The sequence below is a fragment of the Microplitis demolitor genome, chromosome 8 (genome assembly GCF_026212275.2).
Source record: "Microplitis demolitor isolate Queensland-Clemson2020A chromosome 8, iyMicDemo2.1a, whole genome shotgun sequence".
NCBI classification, from domain to species: Eukaryota; Metazoa; Arthropoda; class Insecta; order Hymenoptera; family Braconidae; genus Microplitis; species Microplitis demolitor.
This window is the reverse complement of record NC_068552.1, coordinates 19639644-19659026: the sequence shown is the minus strand read 5'-3', so window position 1 is coordinate 19659026 and position 19383 is coordinate 19639644. Positions and strand designations below refer to the sequence as shown.

The window sequence follows — 19383 nt, the reverse complement described above, 5'->3', positions numbered from 1 at the left end:
TTTTATTTTTAAAAAAGTACATTTTTATTGGTTTTAGAGCGCAACTGATAAAGAAAAAGAAAGTTATTTAATTATGAATAGTACACTATTGTCATTATAATAAAAAAAAACTTCGTTTTCGTGATTTTTGAATGTGACATTTTTAAATATCTCGAAATTTTTCAAGTGGACAAAGTTATCCGCAATCGTGTTTATTTTTAAATAAAAAAATCACTTTTAATATTTTTATTTGAAGTTTTTTCGAGGCACATATTTATTTAATTACACAGAACTGTAGAATAAACCTCGTTTTCCGCAATCTGTTTCGAAATCATCGGGTATTACATTTTCTAAAACCTTTTTAAATGTTCCAAGTTCGCAAAGTGACTTTTGACACCCTGGTATCACGAGGTCTGTGAATTTATTTTCGTTCTTATAAATTACCTGAAAAAACATAATATTTATTAAAAATTTCACAATAAAATAGACTGTTTACTGGGTTGATGAAAACTGACGTACTTTGACATAAAATGTGTTATCAATTTCATGTAATTCGAATATTACTGAACTTAAATAACTAGGAACGTGAGGTTTGTAAACTCCAAGAGTGTTTAATATTCCAACTATTTGGGTTTCATGAGAAAAGTAAAAATATGCCTTTCGATTAGTGTTTGTCTCATGTTTAAAATCATAAGCGGTGTCTAGAAATTTTTTTATCCAAACTCCACCTAAAAGACGTTTCATTCGAGTCGTGTAACTTTGGAGCTTGTATTCAATGCTAGCGAAATCCACAAGTTTTCCACTTGGAAAAACAGAGTGTACCCATGGTTCCAATTGGAGACCAAGACTAGTCTACAGAAAAAAATTTTCAGTTAATTATTTTGATGCTTGATATCAAGGACTTGAGAAAAATATATTAAATAATTTACATGAGAAGCTAAATTATGATAAAGTTCAAAACTTTGAAAAATGCGTGTATGTTTAACTCCAGTATGAAGTGATAAGTAATCATAGAATTTCTGTACGTCGGTGAGTATGCCAAGTAATTCATTTACTTGAGCGTCAGATTTTATTCGATCAAGACGATAATTTTTACATAACAACATTGAATAATGAAGAGTGTCTTCCAAAAACGGTTTTGAGAACATCGATACTTTTATGTCGTCTAAGTGATTTGAACTGAATGTTAAGGGTTTGAGCTCTGGATAAATTCCTGCTGCAATTAATCGCCCGGTATCAATTGTTCTGTTAGTTGGACTTGAACGCATATATATAACATCTGGGTCATATTTTAATCCTAACAATTCATTATATCTTTCTCTCAACAAAACTCCCATCTTATATGCATTTGATTTTCCTTTCTGAAAAATAATTTAATAAGTTAAGCAACATTAAGAAGCTTGGAAATATTCACATGTACTTACTTCTGTCAATAGCATTTCTCCACTAGTCACCCAAGTGTTATTTATGTGAGGATCATTTGGATAAGTCGCTAATGCAAACTGTAATCCTGAAGGATATCTATCGCCGTGCCGTATCGTTGCTTGGATCATCTTTAACTCCGCATTGCATGCGTTCAAAATAGATAGAGTAATTAATATCGTTCCTCTGAGTCCACACAGCATTTTTTCAAATTTTAATAAAAACCTTTGTAATTTTTAAAAAAATCGTCCTACCCAATTTAATTGAAACTTCTTGGACTCAGATTTAACACTTAAATACGTTTTTAAATTCGTCGTTGTTATTATATACACGTTATTCACTATCTATAAACCAATTAAAAATTTTATCATAGTGAATTCCCGCAGCGTTCGATTTGTGAACAACCGCTTTATTTTTTTTAAAGTGACGTGGCCAAAAAATGATAATATAATTTTTAAGATACAAAAAATCTTCAGATGAATTAATAGAAAAACATTATCTGGAAAATATGAAAAGTTGGTAAAATTTTATAACTTTATTTATTTATTGATAATCAATTGAATATTAATGACAATTAAAATAAAAAGAATAGCACATATTTCACATATATACTGGGAAAAACTGGGAAAAACTCTTCCTAAAGGCACCAAACCAGTTTGGCCGGATCATGGGTAGAAATTTCCCCCTCCCAGCATTACAGTCCTTGCTATTTCACCACGGGAAGGACCGGATCTGGAAAACTGCCGTGTGTCCCACAATCTTTTTCAAAATCTTCGAGAATTACATCTTTCAAAACAAACTTGAATGTATCAAGCAAACACAGCGAAGCTTCACAGCCGGTAATCTGAGTTTCTGTAATTTTGTCTTCATTTTTATGAATCACCTATAATTATTTAGTATTCATAAAATTCATATAAAAATCTGGTAAATTTATTTATTGGAAACTAAATTATTTTTTATTCAAATGGTGGAAGTTCATAAACCTTAACGTAGAAATTATTATCGATTTCGTGCAATTCGAAAATTACACAACTCAGGTAACTCGGAACATGAGGCTTGTAGATATCAAGAGCATTCAAAATTGCAGCGACGTGATGCTCACTGTAAACATAGAAATATCCTTTTTTCCGAGTACTTTCACCACTCAGTGAATCATCGACGTGATTTAAAAACGTCTTTATCCAAACTCCACCTAAGAGACGCTTCATCCGAGAGGTGTGAGTCTGAATTATGTATTCAACTGCACTTAAGTCCAAAAGTTTTCCATTGGGAAATATGGAATCCGTCCAAGGTTCCAACTGAAGGTTGAGACTAGACTAAAAAAAAAATTGAAACATGTTATTGCAGGCAGTTTCTTAATCTAACGAGACTAATGACAGTTTAATAATTTTTGACAACCTCCGAAACTAGGTGATTGTAGAGTAGATAACTTTGGAAAACTTTCGTGTAATTAATGCCCGTGTGAATTGATAAGTAATCATAAAATTTTTGTATATCTGTGAGTTTACTCAGTACATGTTCTACCTGAGCATCGGAATTTATCCGATCAGTGTAATAATTTTCGCAAATTTTTTTCGTGTAGTATAAATAATCTTCGTCTTTTGGTTTTGAGTCAATTGACAAAGGAACTGATTCAAAACTAGAATTCCAGTTTATTTGAAACAGTCCCTTAGCAACTAAGCGAGCAGTACTGACAGCTCTTTCGGCTCGAAACGCACGGAAATAGACTGAGTCTGCGTTATCGATAGTTCCTATCAATTCTTTATATCTGTCATGTAGAAATTGACCCATGTGGTACGCTTTGATTTTTCCTTTCTGAAAATTAAAAATTTTATCATAGTTACCATGGTAAAGTCGCTTGATCTGATCTTGATATAAAATAATTCAATCGTATTTACAGGTGTAAGTTGCATTGGTCCATCAGATGCCGAGGTATTATTAAAGTATGGATCATTGGGATAGAACATTAATGCATACTGTTTTCCAGAAGGATATCTGTCACCATGACGCATCGTCACTTGGATCATTTTTAATTCCGCGCGGCAATAATTTTCAATGATTCCACAAATAAACATCAGAAGCGGCCACTTTACTTCAGATACCATTTCGCTAAAGTCTAGACTCTTAACTCTAGACTTTTGTCCAACAACTGAACAATATTTATAATCGTTTTTCCTTCGCATTTAACGTTTGACAAATATGTAAATTAAAACTGAATAAAAGTTGGAATACGAGATAAGATAAAGTAAACATTGGAAAGGTAAAACAGCTCAACGATATTTTTCATTGGTCATTTTAGCGCGCTATTCCTTTGCATAAAAATAAAGAGTATTAAATTGTACAGCAAAAAATTATTGAAAATAAAAATAAAATTTCCCTATTATTAATTAATTCTATAAAAATGAGCAGACTATTAAAAAAATAAAAATGAAATTCTAAAAGAAATTAAAATTATATTTAGGAATAAAGTAAATAAAAATAGCAATGACGTGTACGGTCTACAAATACCTGTTATGATAAAAAAAATGATTTCGCTGATCCATTTAAGTGTCATTATCGAGTATATATTCGATTTATTTATAAGTATTGATAAAAGTCGACTTACTTATTTTTTTTACTTTTTAATTACTTTGTTTTCAATGAAATCATGGAGTCAATTTGCTTCGACATCCGTCCACATCATTTTGCTGACGATCATTTTATTCTGATATTGCTTGGAAAAAAATTTTTTATTATATCAAATAACTCTTCAAAATGATTCGTTATAAAAAAAAATCTTGATAAATAATAAAGTCTATATGATTTGTATATTATAGTATTTATTATAATCTCAGAGTTATATTGGTTGTTCTTTTTTATTACACTTTATTTCTTCATCAGAAGGTATGAAATTTTTCATTAATTTCATAAACTCATTAAATGGACAGAGAATATCACAGCCTGGTATTTTTAAATCAATGACAGTCGGTGGGATTCCCTGATAATAGCGTGCCTAGAAATTGAAAAATATATGTTTGTAGATAAAATAAATTCGTAAAATAATTATTTAGATTTAGGCCGTTTACCTTAACATAATAGTCATCATTTTTCTGAAGAAATTCAACGATGACACTAGCGGAAAATTTCGGGACATGTGGATCGAGGTCACTTAGAACTGCAAGAAGATACGCGACATTTGCGTCATGGCCACTGAAAATATTCATTTTTTGATAGTTTGAAAGTTTTCCATTGACTATATCATTCATCGTATCTGTGATGTTTCTGATAACCATGCCTATAAATAATTATTAACAATTACTGAATAAGTTATTTATAAAAAATTTTTTCTAATAACTATTCACTCACCACTGGTCAACCGTTTAAGATTATCATTATAAACCATTATTTTATACTGAAAGTTTGATGCATCGAGAAGCAGACCCTCGGGAAAAATTCCTTCAGACCATTTCGGAAGTGGACGACCGATTTCGGCTAAAGCTACCAATCCATTGGACAGAAGAAACAAATCTAAGGCTGTGGATATCTCTTTCCCAGTCACCGCAGTGAGATTTTCCATAACCGGCCGAAATCGATCGATTTCTTTTTGTACTTCGGGTAATTTTAATACTTTTTTAAATTCTTCTCTATATCTGCGCAACATATCAATTGTTATAATTGGTAAATTCGAAAATAACTGTATTATTTCGTATAACAAACTAACTGTGGGCATGAGTCAGGTTTCAAAAGAGTATCATCGACTTCCGGAACATAGGATGTGAGAATCGGCTGCCAATTTAAACTGTCATTCCACACTTGTGGACCTTTCGGAGGATACATCGCAGTGACGACAAGTTGCAAAGACATTCTCGTTCTATAATAATCTGTACTACGTGCTATTATATCTTTTGGATTATAAATATCACCCAGGAAATCATCGTACAGATTACGTAATGCCTGACCCAATTGATACTCCCGCCGTTTGCCAGCCTGAATTTATTCGAATTCAATTCCAATTTCCTATTTTCTTAAGAATAATATTTCAGTATACGTACCACTGTCAATTGACCACGGCCAAGAGGATAAAAATCTTCATGTAGATATGGATCATTTGGGTAAGATTCCTCTTTTTCTGGTGTCCGGTCGCCATGACGGAATACCTAACGTTCAAATATCTTTACTTGTTACTACTATACAATTAGATGAATAAATAAAATGAAACATTAAACTTACAACTGTCACAAATTTTAATTCATAGTCCGTTGAAATGACACCCACAATAAAATTAGTGATAAATAAAAAAACTAAAAATTTAAACTCCATGTTTGTTTAATTAGTTAAAGGTAAATTCACAGATCAGAAGCTTTCAAGTTGTTAAATAATAATTGACTTTATTAAATAACCACTAGCACATGTTATATAAGTGCTCCCATTCGCTCAACAGTAGTATCTATTTTATTTCTGTAAATTTTAAAGTTTAAAAATTTTTAAATATTCATACCTTGTTTTGTCTAACAAATAAACAAGTTGATATTGTATAATCATCAATAAATTTTAATGGCAAGTGAGTTACTTATACGTCCTTGACTCTATGCAAGTATTGCACGTATAATTATCCGATAGGTGAAAACCAATCCACGATAAAACGAAGTTCCTACGCATAGAAAGTGAGGAATGACGTTTGTCAAGAAAAACACTAGATAAACTAAAAAAAAACTAAAAATTTATTTACAGCCGGGCTAAAAACATTTTAATTAAGTTTAGAACGATGATAAAATTTATTTTTTATTCTTTACTATAATCTCAGAGCAGGTAAAAAATTACTTCTTATTACACTTTAATTCTTCATCAGAAGGTAGTAAGTTTGTCATTAATGTCATAAACTCATTAAATGGGCACACAGTATCACATCCTGGTATTTTTAAATCCACGACAGTCGGTGGGATTCCCTGATAATAGCGCGACTGGAAATGAAAAAATACATCTTCGTAGGTAAAATAAATTCGTACGATAGTTAATTAGATTTAATTTAAGTAGGTTCACCTTAACGTAGTAATTATCATTTTTCTGAAGTAGCTCGACCATAACAGTGGCGGAATATTTTGGGATATGTGGATCAAGATCACCTACAACAGCGAGAAGAGCCGCAACAGTTAGGTCATGACCACTGAAAATATTTATTTTCTGATGGTTACTAAGTTTTCCATAAACAATATCGCTCATGGTATCAGTGATATTTCGAAGAATCACACCTGGAAATAATCATAAATAATCACCGAATAAATGATTCATGAAACATTATTTTCTAGAAGCTTGATTTACTTACCACCGGACAACCTCTTAAGAGTATCATTGAAGAATATCAATTTATATTCAAAGTTTGATGCTTCGGTAAGCAAACCCTCGGGAAAAATTCCTTCGCACCATTCAGGAAGCTGACGATTCATTGCCTCTAATGCTACCAGTCCACTGAACAAACGAGCCAATTCTTTGGTTGACGAGATTTCTTTTCCAGTGATTGCAGTGAGGTTTTGCATAAGCGGCCGAAATCGGTCGATTTCGCTTTGCAATTCAGGAGAATTTATTACTCTTTCAAGCTCTTCTTTATACCTACGCCATAAATTCAATACGATAGCTAATGAAATCAACAATATCTGTGATACTTAAAGAAGGTAAGCTCACAGTGGACATAAATTTGGTCTCAAAAGAGTATCATCGGCTTCCGGAACATAAGATGTAAGAATCGGCTGCCAATTCAAAGTGTTATTCCACACTTGTGGACCTTTTGGCGGGTACATCGCAGTGAGGACGAGTTGCAAAGACATTCTTGTTCTATCAAAACCTGTACTACGTGCTATTATATCTTTTGGATTATAAATATCACCCAGAAAACCATCGTAGAGATTACGCAGGGCCTGACCCAATTGATACTCCCGCCGTTTACCAGCCTGAATTTATTCAAATCAATGGTTTAGTTTTAATCAATTATAATTTTTCATATCCTCAAAATTAATTTTATAATATACGTACAACTGTCAATTGTCCGCGGCCTATAGGATAAAAATCATCATGCAGATACGGATGATTTGGATAAAATTCTTTATCTTGTGGTGTACGATCCCCATGACGAAAAACCTAGAATCCAAATATCATTATTTATTTATGAAACATATCCATAATTATAATAATAAAGAAAATAAATCTTTCAACTTACAACTGTCACAAATTTTAATTCATAGTCTGTTGAAATGACACCCGCAATAAAATTAGTGATAAATAAAAAAACTAAAAATTTAAACTCCATCTGTATAATTCGTTGAAGAAATAAATTCAGAGATCAGAAGTTTTTGAGTCTTTAAATAATAATAGAATGTATTGATAAATTGGCTTTCGGTCACTCGACAGTAGCGTCTAGTTTTTTCTGTTTGATTATAAGACTTTCCGGTTATAAAAATTCATATTTCATATTGTCTCATAAAAAATCAAGCCAATACTGTATATTCATCAATACATTTCAATAATGAGTGAGTCAATTATTCAAGTCCTTGATTGTGTGCACGTTTATAATCATCCGGTGGTTGTCAATCGATCTACGATAAAACCAAGCTCTGAGTTCACGTGAGTGAAAAAAATAGTTTGTAAAGAACAATAATAAAATGAAACGCAGCTTATTCTATTTCAAGTTAGGAAACCAGGTTTGAGCAAAGTTATTTTAAATCCATATACATATATATTTACAAACTAATTACAAAAAATGAATAAAAGTCTGATAATTATTTTTTAATAAAAATTCTATTCTTTATTGATTACTTATTCTGTAAACTTATCAATTATTTTTAGCACACATCATTTCCGCATCAGTGGCAATCAAATTTTTCATCAAAACCATAAATTTATTAAACGGACACAAAATATCACACCCTGGAATTTGAATTTCTCTTAGTGTCGGTGGGATTCCCAAATAATAACGGACCTAAAATTAAAAAAAAAATATCAGTAGTAATTGATATTTTTATTTGCTTAGCAAAATATTTAAACAAGTCCTCGTACTCTAACGTAGTAATCTGTACTATTATTTAGCAATTCAACCATAACGCTGCTAGAATATTCAGGCATGTGAGGTGTGTACGCGCCAAAAATGAAGAGAAGAGAAGCCACATTTGTGTCATGTCCGCTAAATATCGTCATTTTTTTATCTGCATTTCCCCATCCATTAATTACACCCATCATCGTGTCAGTAATATTTCGTAACAGCATTCCTGTGAACATTTAAACGTCAATTTTAAATAACTTACTTATTTTTCACAAAAATATTCTGGTAAATATAAATTGACTTGCCGCCTCTCAATCTTTTCAGATTTTCATTTGAATTTTTAATTTCGTAGTCTAGAACAGTTCCATCCAACAATAAACCATGAGGAAAAATTTCCATGGCCCATTTGTCAAGTGGCAGCCCCATCGATGACTCAGCCATCAAAACATTGTAAAGAAGTAATAAATCAAAAGGCGACGATATATTTTTGCCAGTAAGTAGAGCGAGATTTCGCATAAGAGGAAGAAATTCGTCAATTTTATTTTTTACTTCCGGAAGTTCTTTTACTTTTTCCAACTCCGCTATGTATCTGCAAGTATTCCATAATTATTGTCAATTGATTTTAATATAAAAAAAAAAATTATCTCTTACCTTGGGCACAGAATCGGTACCAAAAGAGAGTCTTCAGCCCTTGCGACATAAGATGTCACCAACGGTTGCCAGGCTAAATTTCTATTCCACACTTGCGATTCTTTTGGAGGAAACAGCCCAGCTAATAATACTTGTAATGACATTCTGGTTCTCGGATAATCAGTACTACGCGCTATTAGATTTTTTGGGTTGTAAAGGTCACCGAGTAAGTCATTGTAAAGAGTACGAAGAAGCTGACCTAATTTGTACACTCGTTGTTTACCTTCCTACAATTTAAATTAAATATATACGGAGTATTCTTCACACTTGATAAGTTTAAGACTCACATTAGTCAGTTGTCCATAGCCTACTGGGGAAAAGTCATGATTTTTGTATGGATCATTTGGAAACATTTCTGTTTTATCAGGTGTCCGATCCCCATGGCGGAAAACCTGAAATTAATTTTTTTCTCAAATTTCAAAAGCTGTTACGGCAGTTACTTATAAAAACAAAATTTACTTACAACAGCAACATACTGAAGTTTCAATAGTGATGATGATGGTTCTTGATTGGCTGAATTGATAAATGAATTTAAATTGACAATCACAATAATAGAAAATAAAATTTCTATTCGTCTATTCATTTCTATGAGAATTAATTTACTTAATATTATAATTTGGCTACTTGTTAAAGTTCTGAAAGATAATTTATGAAATACGCTTTGAAAAACGTTTTCTCACTGTGAATTTAATTTGAATATAATGAATAAGTAAATAAATTAAATAATCATTTGATACCTTGAGTTATTCTTAGCGAAGTTATATTTTGTAATAAAGACTTTGTTATCATGAGACGAGAGATTAGACTGAAATAAGTATTAGTATGAGTGTTTCTGTTATAAAGTATATTAGTGATGAGTCATTAGCGGGAGAAAACTACATTTGGACTGTTCCGATAATTTTTTTATTTTAATCTCGTGTATTTAAAATACAAACGACATTTATTTTGCATAATTTATAACAATCGAGTCGAATTGTTCAGTATTTTTTTCACACTTGGCTTCTTTTTCAGAGGGCAGAAAATTTTTCATCAGTTTCATGAAATCATTGAAAGGACACCAGACATCACATCCGGGTATTTTCAAATCGATTACAGTCGGCGGGATTCCAAGGAAATGGCGGACCTGAAGTCGTAACGTTGCAGACAAATATAAAAATATGATTCATTTATAAGTTATTCAGATTGTTGGTAAGTTTCTTTACCTTGACGAAATAATTGTAGTTTTTCTGAATTAATTCAACCATAACGCTGCTAGAAAATTTCGGGACATGTGGATCGAGGTCACTTAGAACTGCAAGAAGAGCCGCGACATTTGCGTCGTGAGCACTGAAAATATTCATTTTCTGATGGTTACCAAGTTTTCCATTGACGATTTCATTCATTGTGTCGGTGAAATTTTTCAGAACCATGCCTACAATAATAAATAATTTAAACTAATTGATAAAAATTAATAGATAATTATCAAATAAACTTACCACTTCTCAATCTCTTTAAATTATCATTATAAAAAAGCGATTTGAATTCGAGATTTGCTCCATCTAAGAGTGCGCCGTAAGGAAAAATCTCTTCAGACCATTTGGGAAGTTGGCGATTCATTGACTTCAATGCTGTCAATCCGTTATAAAGTAAAAATAAATCATTGGTCGTCGATATTTCTTTACCCGTCACTGCGGTAAGATTTTTCATAAGTGGCCGGAATTTTTCGACCTCGCGTTTAAATTCTGGTAATTTTGTTACTCTTTCATGTTCTTCTTTATATCTGCGCATTATATTAAATTCTGTAATTAATAAATTTAAAAATGATTATTATTTTAAAGGTAGTGAGCTTACTGTGAGCACAAGTCGGGTTTCAAAAGAGTATCATCGGCTTCCGGAACGTAGGATGTGAGAATCGGCTGCCAATTTAAACTGTCATTCCATACTTGTGGACCTTTCGGAGGATACATCGCAGCGACGACGAGTTGCAAAGACATTCTTGTTCTATCAAAACCTGTACTACGTGCGATCAGATCTTTTGGGACATAAATGTCACCCAGGAAATCATTGTAGAGATAACGCAGAGCCTGGCCTAGTTGATATTCTCGCTGCTTACCTGCCTGAAATATGCAAATTAATATTTTAGCTTCCAATAATCATCATTTTTTTATATCCATTAAATTTACTCACAACTGTCAATTGTCCGCGACCAAGAGGATAAAAATCATCATGCAAATATGGGTCATTTGGGTAAACTTCATTAACTTCCGGCGTCCGATCTCCGTGACGAAAAACCTAGAACCCAAAGATCTTATTTGTAAAAAATATAAAAATTTATATAATAAAAATAAAAAAAATTATCCAACTTACAACAGCAACAAATTTCAATTCATAGTCCGCTGATATAACGCTCGCTACAAAATTAATAATTAGTAAAAATACCAATAATTTGAACTCCATCTTGCCAAACTGTAACAAAAATTCATTACCGGAAATAATTTATTGCCCATGCACTTATTGTAGACATAAATAAATAAATTATGCAAAGTTTCGTAATTCTTAAAATCATACTAAGAAAAAAAAAAACAAAAAACTATTAAAAAATATGTATATTTCATACCTTCACAGCTTATACTGTCTAATATAATGTCAAGTTTTTTTTACAAACTCACTGAAAGATTTAATTCTAAAACTCAAGTAACAATTTGGTAGACAAACAACTATTTATTATTCAACACATGATTTAAATGCCTAATGATATATTATACAAGGCCTTGACTTTAAGCGCGCGGTTGTATGTAATTATACCTTAACCGGTTAATCTATTATTTAAAAATCTAACAATTAAATTTTTATAGAAGATCTTTTATAAGAAAAAAAATATATAAATAAAGTATCAAATTTTAAAAGACGACTGACCTTGGCGTTAGGAATGCTCTCGCTTTCTGAAACCAGAATGCTACTGTGTAGAAAGTCAGGAAACAATTCAAATGAAATCAGTAAAAGATTAATAGTTATACTTAAGGATGAGGAGCGATAAGCTAACAACTGATTGTAATTATCGTCTAATCACTTGAAAAGTAATATTTGATATATAGTCTATGAAAGATATCTGTAACATGCTGACTAATTTTTTTCGATAGAGAAAAATGTTGTTTATTGACAAACAAATAAAACTTTTAGAATTTACATGTCATTATTTTAACTTAAGTTTTATTTATTTATTATTGGGTCATGATAAAGCGACTCGCCTTTCTCGCATTCCATTTCTTTATCAGATGGTATCAAGTCTTTCATGAGCATCATGAAATCACTGAACGGACATGGGTTAGAACAACCGGAAATTTGTATTTCTTCTGAAATCGGCGGGATTCCCAAATAGTAATTCATCTAAATATGAGAAAAAAATAATCAGTGTCAATAATTGCTGTAGGATAAAATATATGACTACTCACCCCGACATAGTTATCAGTTTCATTGCTTAGCAATTCAAACATGACAGCGCAGCTGTAAGATGGAACGTGTGGTTTGAATGCTCCAATAGCTTTCAAAAGAGCTGCTATGTTCGTTTCTCGTGCACTAAATAAATTTATTTTTGGTTTATCGGAGCTTTTACTTTCGATTTTATCTGTCATAAGATCTGTCAGATGTTTTATAAACATTCCTGTGGAAGCAATTAAACAATTCGAATACTCAATCATATTCAGTATAAATTGAATAGGGCAATTGTTTAGAATCGCGGCTTCACATATAGATTGAAACATGAAAATTGATCATAACCGATTTTAAAATTTTTTAGAGTAAATATTCAATGGAGCCACGATTCTAAACAATTACTCTAAATTAGTTTGGGAAAATATAAACTTTTGTCTTACCGCCAAATAATCTTTTGAGTTTTGTATTATAGCTCACAATATCGTATTCCAAAATAGTTGCGTCAAATAACAGACCGTCAGGCATAATTTTCAAAGCCCAGTCGTGTATTTTTTTTCCTCCCATATAATCAGCCATTAAACTATGATACAAATCGTACAAATTGGTTGTTGAGTTTATCAATTTGCCGGTTTGCGGAGTGAGTTCTTCCATCAGAGGTCGAAATTTATCGACTTTTGCCAATACTTCTGGTAGATTTCGTACTTTTTCCAATTCTTCCATGTATCTAAATAATATACAACGTAATTTCTGCATCAATACAATCAGAAAAATTTTGAAAATCAACTTACTGTGGGCATTCTTCAGGTATCATTAAAATATCAAAAACTTTTGGTATATATACTATGGGAATCGGCTGCCAATTGAGATTTTCATTCCAAATTTGATCTTTTTTCGGTGGGTATAACGAACTAAGTACCAGTTGCAAAGACATTTTTGATCTATCAAACTCTACACTACGAGCCATCACATTTTCTGGAATGTAATAATCACCTAGAAAATCATTGTAGCGGTTTCGAAGGTATTCGCCGAGTTTGTACTCTCGCATTTTGCCATTCTGGAAAAAAAAAAAACAATTGTTAATTTAATTGAATTTATTTAAGCAGCAGAATACGTACATTAGTCAGCCCTCCAGTACTTATTGGATAATAATCGTAATAAGTATTCGGATTATTAGGATATTTTTCTTCACCAGACTCTGGAATCCGGTCGCCATGACGGAAAATCTGTCAGAATCATAAAAAATGTCAACGGAAAATGATAAATTTGTTTTATAAATTCAGCAAAAGAAAAATATATTTACCACTGCCAGAAATTCAAGTTTAAGGTCACTAGATTTTATTTGAATGAATAGATTGATTATTATAAGAAAACATAAGTTGAAAAACATAGTTCTTCACACTATTGAGTATTGTGTCTTGTAAGTATGACGTAACAAGTGTAGAATAAAATATGTTATCAGCGATAGTTATTATAAGTAAAACGTCAATTATATAAGTCCGCGAATCAACACAAATTATTGTAAATAAATGATAGCAAGTGGAAAAAAAAATTTTAAATAAAAAATCTAATGTTATTGCAAATATGTGTTTGCAATAACAACAGATGTTTACCAAAATACTGAATTAAAAATATATATATACTCTCATAATTATATTTTTAATAAATCATTTATTAATATTCGAACCAGGTAAGTAAATATTAAAAAGGATAATATAAATATTGAATTAAATTTATAAATCGATAATCGTAAAGTTTCCTCTTCGTCCGCAGTCTTTATCAAAGTCTTCCATCGTAACATTTTTCAAAATGGTTTTGAATGTCGTCAGCAAACAAGTTGTGCTTTCGCAGCCTGGTATAAAAAAATTTATAATTTTATCTTCATTTATATAGACGACCTATAAAAAAAATTAATTTTTATCGTTAGGCACTGAAATTACGAGAATTTACTGTAAAAAAAAATCACTCTGCATACAGAGAAAATAAGGAGTTTTTTTTCAGCGGATCTGGATTCATTTCAATCTGCATTTACTCTGATTCAGAGTTTTAGTATTCAATAATTTCTTCTACAAGTGAATTTCACTTCGAATTGGAATTTTAATTTAAAAATACTCCACTTGGAAGTGAATTTCACTTATAATATATTTTATAATATATAGTAATTATCTAATAAGAAAAAAGTTTAGAAAAATCAATGAACCTTAACATAATATTGACTATCTATTTGATGAAATTCAAAAATAACTGTGCTCGCATATCCAGGAACATGTGGCTCGTAAACTTTAAGAGTGTTCAATATCGCCGCAATTTGAATTTCATTACTTGCATAAAAGAATCCTTTGCGTTCAGTATTTTTTCCACTCAACAAATCATCAATTTGGTCCAGGAACATTTTAATCCAGATGCCACCTAACAGACGTTTCATCCTATCGGTGTAAGTTTGAAGAATATATTCGACAGCACTTATATCCACAAGTTTTCCATTTGGAAATATCTCGGTTATCCATGGCGCCAGATCGAGACCAAGACTCGCCTGAGATTAAGTAAACAAATTTATTATTATAATTATAATCAGCATCAATAAAGTTCATTGTCTCATATTACATAAATCATTAAATTTGATAAAATTTTTTTCAGTCACCTGAGAAGCCAATTGATGATAAAGAATCCAGCTTTGTATAGCTCTCGTGTGATTAACTCCCGTGTGTAGAGTCAGATAACTAAAAAAATCTTTAACACCGCCGAGGACTTGGAGCAATCGGTCAACTTCTGCAACAGATTTCTTCCGATCAATCGCATAATTTTCGCATGAAAGCATCGGAAAGTTTAGAATATCTTCTTCCGTCGGCAGAGAATGGACAGGAATCGGTATCCAAGGTAAATCAGGATTCCATACTTGGGAAGGTGAAGGTGGAAAAAGACCCGCGGCAACAATGTGTGCAGTATTTATTGCTCTGTTCATTCCAATAGATTTGAAATAAACAAGACTCGGTTTATAAATTTCTCCAAATAATTCTTTGTATTTTTCCCGTAATAATTTTCCTAATTTATAAGCATTTTGTTTTCCTTTCTGAAAATTATCCTCGTTAGTCTTTACCGCAGTATAAAAATAAATAAATATTTACATTTGTTAATTCCATAGGTCCATCAGGATACCAGTCGCGATCTTTATAAGGATCGTTGGGATAATATAAGTGTGAAATGGATCCATCAATAGGATTACGGTCCGCATGACGAATCGTCGCTTGGATTAATTTTATTTCACCATCACATATATTTAAAATAAGCAAAATATAAATAATAAATATGAAAAATAAGTTTTTTCTTAATAACATTTTAAAAATTTGTTAAATAAATTTATTAATTATCGATACGACTTATAAAAGATCCAGACGATAACTGATGATTTTATAAAATAATTTCTAGACAGATAAAAAAATTAAATGTAAGATAAACGTAAACTAGATCATTGATATACTTGACGTAAAATTTTCTCATGCATGTGTAATAAATCACAATGATATTTTGTTTATACAATTATTATATTAATTACACCTATATATATTTTACAGGGTACAGGACGGTATTTTCCCAAGTGGTTTCTATAGCAAAATATTTTTTATTTAATTAATTATCTATATATAATTATATTAGAAGATTATAATTATTTAAGATCTAATTAAAATTATTCTAGACCCTCAGTGTTGATGGTCGCAACCCGATAGAGCGACTCGCCTTTCGGACAAATCATTTCTTTGTCCGATGGTATCAAATTGTTCATTATTCTCATGAAATCTTTGAACGGACACGGAATACTGCATCCTGGAAGTTGTTTTTCTACCGACTTGGACGGGATCCCCAGGTAATAGCGCAATCCCACGTAGTAGTCAGTCTCGTTGCGAAGTAATTCCACGATGACACCGCTGCTGTACGCGGGCACATGCGGTTCAAATATACCGAGAGTGTTCAAAAGAGATGCTACGTTCGTTTCATGTCCACTAAATAAATTAATCTTTGGTCCTTTATCAGTTCCATTGTTTACTATTTTAGACATAATGTCTGTGAAATGTCTGATGAACATTCCTGCAGCAATAATCAAACTTTTAATTAATTATCTATACAATAATAAATGAAAAAAATTTTGAATTTGAATCTTACCGCCGTTCAGTCGCCTGAGCTTCTCATTATAATGAGTTATTTTGTAATCGAGAATAATTCCGTCCCACAAGAGGCCGCGAGGAAAAATTCCCTGAGTCCATTTGGGTAACTCGAGTCCCATAATATACTCGGCCATTAAATTATGATACATATCATAAAAGTCTGTTGTTGTATTTATAATTTTACCCGACAGTAACGAAAGCTTTTGCATAAAAGGCCGCATTTTATTCACTTCCTTTTTAACTTCCGGTAGTTCTTTAATTCGCTTCAATTCTTCCAAAAACCTACGAGACATTTTGTTAATTTAAAATTACTAATCAAAGTACGATGATGTTTGTAAAAAAACTTACTGAGGACATTCTTCAGGTATCATAAGAATGTCATTGTCACCGGGCTCATAGGTGTAAGGAATCGGCTGCCAATTTAAGTATTTATTCCAAACCTGAGTCCCTTTTGGCGGATACAAAGAACTCAGCACCAACTGCAAGGACATTTTTGCTCGGTCATACTCAGTACTACGTGCCGCCAATTTTTTTGGAGTATAATCTTCTCCCAAAAAGTCATTGTAGAGACTGCGAAGATGACTGCCGAGATCGTATTCTCTTTTCTTCCCAAGCTGAAGAAAAAAATAATTTGCGATATGAGTAATAGATTTATTGTCGACGTGTTCGAGTGTGTCATGAAGATAATAAATTATCATTGAGCAACAAATTGATGATAAATACTTACATTAGTTAATCCTCCATGGCCTTCCGGGAAGTATTCATAGTTTTTGTATGGATCGTTGGGATACTGTTCTCGTCCATTATCAGGCGCTCTATCGCCATGACGGAACACCTTTAATTGGATAAAATTGATATGAAAAAAACAATAAATAAATAAAAAAAAAAAATTATATTTGATATTTACCACAGCAAGAAATTCAATTTTTGGTTTCGTCGATTCTATTTTACTGAATAAATTAATGATCACTAGAAGAAAAACTATTTTGAACACCATGGTTGTATAAATATTTTTTTGAGTACCTGTTGTAATTTAAATAACTATTCATTATTTATAATTAACGCATTGTAATTTATTGTTTATCTGATAAATATACTAAAAATTAAATATTGACAATAGAAAATAAGCAATGTCTTGTGTATAAAAAAAATTGTTAATATTTGAAATTATACGAACTCTTTTACAATTTGTTGACACTGACAAGTTCGAGTACTGTCTTTTTATTAATTTAAAATAAATTTTTTTTTTTCTTTACAAGGACACACGATTTATATATCAAGTGTAATTATGCGAATTCAACTTCAATTAATCGATGTACGCACGTCACGCGATGTGATGAGTATTTTTTTTTATCAATGCCAATTGACAATTAAATAAATAATATGATTATTAAAACCGGTAATTAAATACATGAATAAAATATTTATTTTTCAAATTTATATTTTTTCCGGTATTATTATTATATTTCCAAGCAAATTTGGATACACAGTAAAAATATTAAAACAAGTCCACAACTATAATTCAAAACTTCCGATCGAACCTCATAAAAATAAATTGGAGTCGATTGATTGTTAATAAAACGAATAAAAGAATCATTACTCAACGATTAATAGTACACGGAAGCTATGCAATGAATACATATGCGCTTTTTTTTCTATCAACAAATTTTATAAGAGTTCATCATTGATCGACTGCTAAATGAACTGCAATGAGTTAATTTACAATGAGCTCTGTGGATCGAAGCAAGTATTTAATTAATTAATTAATAATTAAATATAATCCTGAGAAATTACATAAAACTTTAATGAATATTTTTAACAAATTCAAACATATTTTAAGTGATAAAATTTCATTTATTTTTTCAGCACTTCCAAAAATTCTTACCGAAACAATCTAAAATTTTGAGACCTCGTTCTTCAGATTGACGACGAATCACTCACTTGTTAATTAATAAATTAAAACCTAATCCTAAAATCCTAGTTTAATCTTATCTGATTTCCCGTAATGAAATATTTTTTAACTTTGACTAAGTAAATAATTTAAATATTTCGTCATATGAAAGCAATTAATAATCTAAAACTATCATGTGATATTCGTTATTATTTAGTGATTACAAGAAAAAACTAAAGTCATTATCCTACACAACTTTTATCATCTAATTGATGTAACAACTAAGTAATCCCTAATTATAAAATTAAATTGACCAATAGAAAAAATTTTCAATATTTGAATTTAAAAAAAAGAAATCAAATTTTTCTCACTGATAAATTCGCAATAAAAAAAACTATTGTATTAAAAGAATTTTTCCAATTGAACACAACATTTAAATAATTAATAAAAATTTATTTATATTAAAACTTGTTACTTAAATATTTATATATTTAATGATAAGTTTTGTATATTTGTATGTTAATAAAATTTATCTCTGTGTTGTATAACTAGAAAAATGCAATTAAATATTTTAATACCTTAAATATTATAATAATTACTTATATAAAAAAATTAACAAGATATAAAAAATTGAGCTTCCGGTTTAAAAAAATAGATGTGATAATTACCTTGAATCGGCACCTCAGTGGGATACTAAAAACTAAAAAATGATATCTGGTATAATTTTATAAAACTCGGACAGGGTTAGTTGAATAAACTTTATCATTTTGAAATCTACAGAGACATTGCCGTAGTATTTGTTTATTAAGTGTGTAGAAGTTGTT

General features: G+C 30.9%; 8 protein-coding genes across 10 annotated transcripts; all 8 read right to left on the bottom strand.

Moving 5' to 3' along the window:
- Position 1: 1 nt before the first annotated feature.
- LOC128667272 (venom acid phosphatase Acph-1-like) lies at positions 2-1693 on the bottom strand. Its single transcript, XM_053741196.1, has 4 exons — positions 1404-1693; positions 909-1340; positions 499-831; positions 2-423 (listed from the first exon to the last, which is right to left on the bottom strand). Exons 1-4 carry the CDS (start codon positions 1602-1604, stop codon positions 262-264), a joined length of 1128 nt encoding a protein of 375 aa, XP_053597171.1. The 5' UTR covers positions 1605-1693; the 3' UTR covers positions 2-261.
- A 155-nt stretch (positions 1694-1848) lies between these two features.
- Positions 1849-3818, bottom strand: LOC103576788 (venom acid phosphatase Acph-1). The gene is made up of 4 exons (XM_008557174.3): positions 3300-3818; positions 2800-3216; positions 2385-2717; positions 1849-2284 (listed from the first exon to the last, which is right to left on the bottom strand). The coding sequence occupies exons 1-4, from the start codon at positions 3582-3584 to the stop codon at positions 2108-2110; spliced, it is 1212 nt and encodes a 403-aa protein (XP_008555396.1). The 5' UTR covers positions 3585-3818; the 3' UTR covers positions 1849-2107.
- An 86-nt stretch (positions 3819-3904) lies between these two features.
- On the bottom strand, positions 3905-5807 carry LOC103576787 (venom acid phosphatase Acph-1). The gene is made up of 6 exons (XM_008557179.3): positions 5611-5807; positions 5433-5537; positions 5102-5367; positions 4747-5030; positions 4467-4675; positions 3905-4393 (listed from the first exon to the last, which is right to left on the bottom strand). Exons 1-6 carry the CDS (start codon positions 5698-5700, stop codon positions 4238-4240), a joined length of 1110 nt encoding a protein of 369 aa, XP_008555401.3. The 5' UTR covers positions 5701-5807; the 3' UTR covers positions 3905-4237.
- A 355-nt stretch (positions 5808-6162) lies between these two features.
- On the bottom strand, positions 6163-9961 carry LOC103576824 (uncharacterized). Its single transcript, XM_008557175.3, has 13 exons — positions 9838-9961; positions 9564-9685; positions 9388-9492; positions 9062-9327; positions 8716-8999; positions 8428-8636; positions 8223-8350; positions 7592-7712; positions 7408-7512; positions 7060-7325; positions 6704-6987; positions 6421-6629; positions 6163-6341 (listed from the first exon to the last, which is right to left on the bottom strand). The coding sequence occupies exons 1-13, from the start codon at positions 9887-9889 to the stop codon at positions 6198-6200; spliced, it is 2295 nt and encodes a 764-aa protein (XP_008555397.2). The 5' UTR covers positions 9890-9961; the 3' UTR covers positions 6163-6197.
- A 26-nt stretch (positions 9962-9987) lies between these two features.
- LOC128667273 (venom acid phosphatase Acph-1-like) lies at positions 9988-12123 on the bottom strand. The gene is made up of 7 exons (XM_053741198.1): positions 11996-12123; positions 11447-11545; positions 11267-11371; positions 10931-11196; positions 10576-10859; positions 10303-10511; positions 9988-10223 (listed from the first exon to the last, which is right to left on the bottom strand). The coding sequence occupies exons 2-7, from the start codon at positions 11534-11536 to the stop codon at positions 10041-10043; spliced, it is 1137 nt and encodes a 378-aa protein (XP_053597173.1). The 5' UTR covers positions 11537-11545; positions 11996-12123; the 3' UTR covers positions 9988-10040.
- An 88-nt stretch (positions 12124-12211) lies between these two features.
- Positions 12212-13931, bottom strand: LOC103576791 (venom acid phosphatase Acph-1). The gene is made up of 6 exons (XM_008557180.2): positions 13812-13931; positions 13627-13734; positions 13300-13565; positions 12952-13235; positions 12532-12740; positions 12212-12466 (listed from the first exon to the last, which is right to left on the bottom strand). Exons 1-6 carry the CDS (start codon positions 13896-13898, stop codon positions 12290-12292), a joined length of 1131 nt encoding a protein of 376 aa, XP_008555402.1. The 5' UTR covers positions 13899-13931; the 3' UTR covers positions 12212-12289.
- A 310-nt stretch (positions 13932-14241) lies between these two features.
- LOC103576826 (venom acid phosphatase Acph-1-like) lies at positions 14242-15856 on the bottom strand. The gene is made up of 4 exons (XM_008557218.2): positions 15634-15856; positions 15150-15578; positions 14709-15041; positions 14242-14406 (listed from the first exon to the last, which is right to left on the bottom strand). Exons 1-4 carry the CDS (start codon positions 15841-15843, stop codon positions 14242-14244), a joined length of 1137 nt encoding a protein of 378 aa, XP_008555440.2. The 5' UTR covers positions 15844-15856.
- A 130-nt stretch (positions 15857-15986) lies between these two features.
- Positions 15987-19374, bottom strand: LOC103576793 (venom acid phosphatase Acph-1). Of its 3 annotated transcripts, none has more exons than XM_008557183.3 (6): positions 19228-19374; positions 17576-17709; positions 17396-17503; positions 17017-17282; positions 16667-16950; positions 15987-16591 (listed from the first exon to the last, which is right to left on the bottom strand). In XM_008557183.3, exons 2-6 carry the CDS (start codon positions 17663-17665, stop codon positions 16194-16196), a joined length of 1146 nt encoding a protein of 381 aa, XP_008555405.1. In that variant the 5' UTR covers positions 17666-17709; positions 19228-19374; the 3' UTR covers positions 15987-16193. The 3 variants fall into 3 exon arrangements, with proteins under 3 accessions (XP_008555405.1, XP_008555404.1, XP_008555403.1); XM_008557182.3 differs by lacking the exon at positions 19228-19374 and adding an exon at positions 18554-18796 and having other exon boundaries at positions 17576-17691; XM_008557181.3 differs by having other exon boundaries at positions 15989-16591; positions 17576-17691; positions 19228-19371.
- Between the last annotated feature and the right edge of the window lie 9 nt (positions 19375-19383).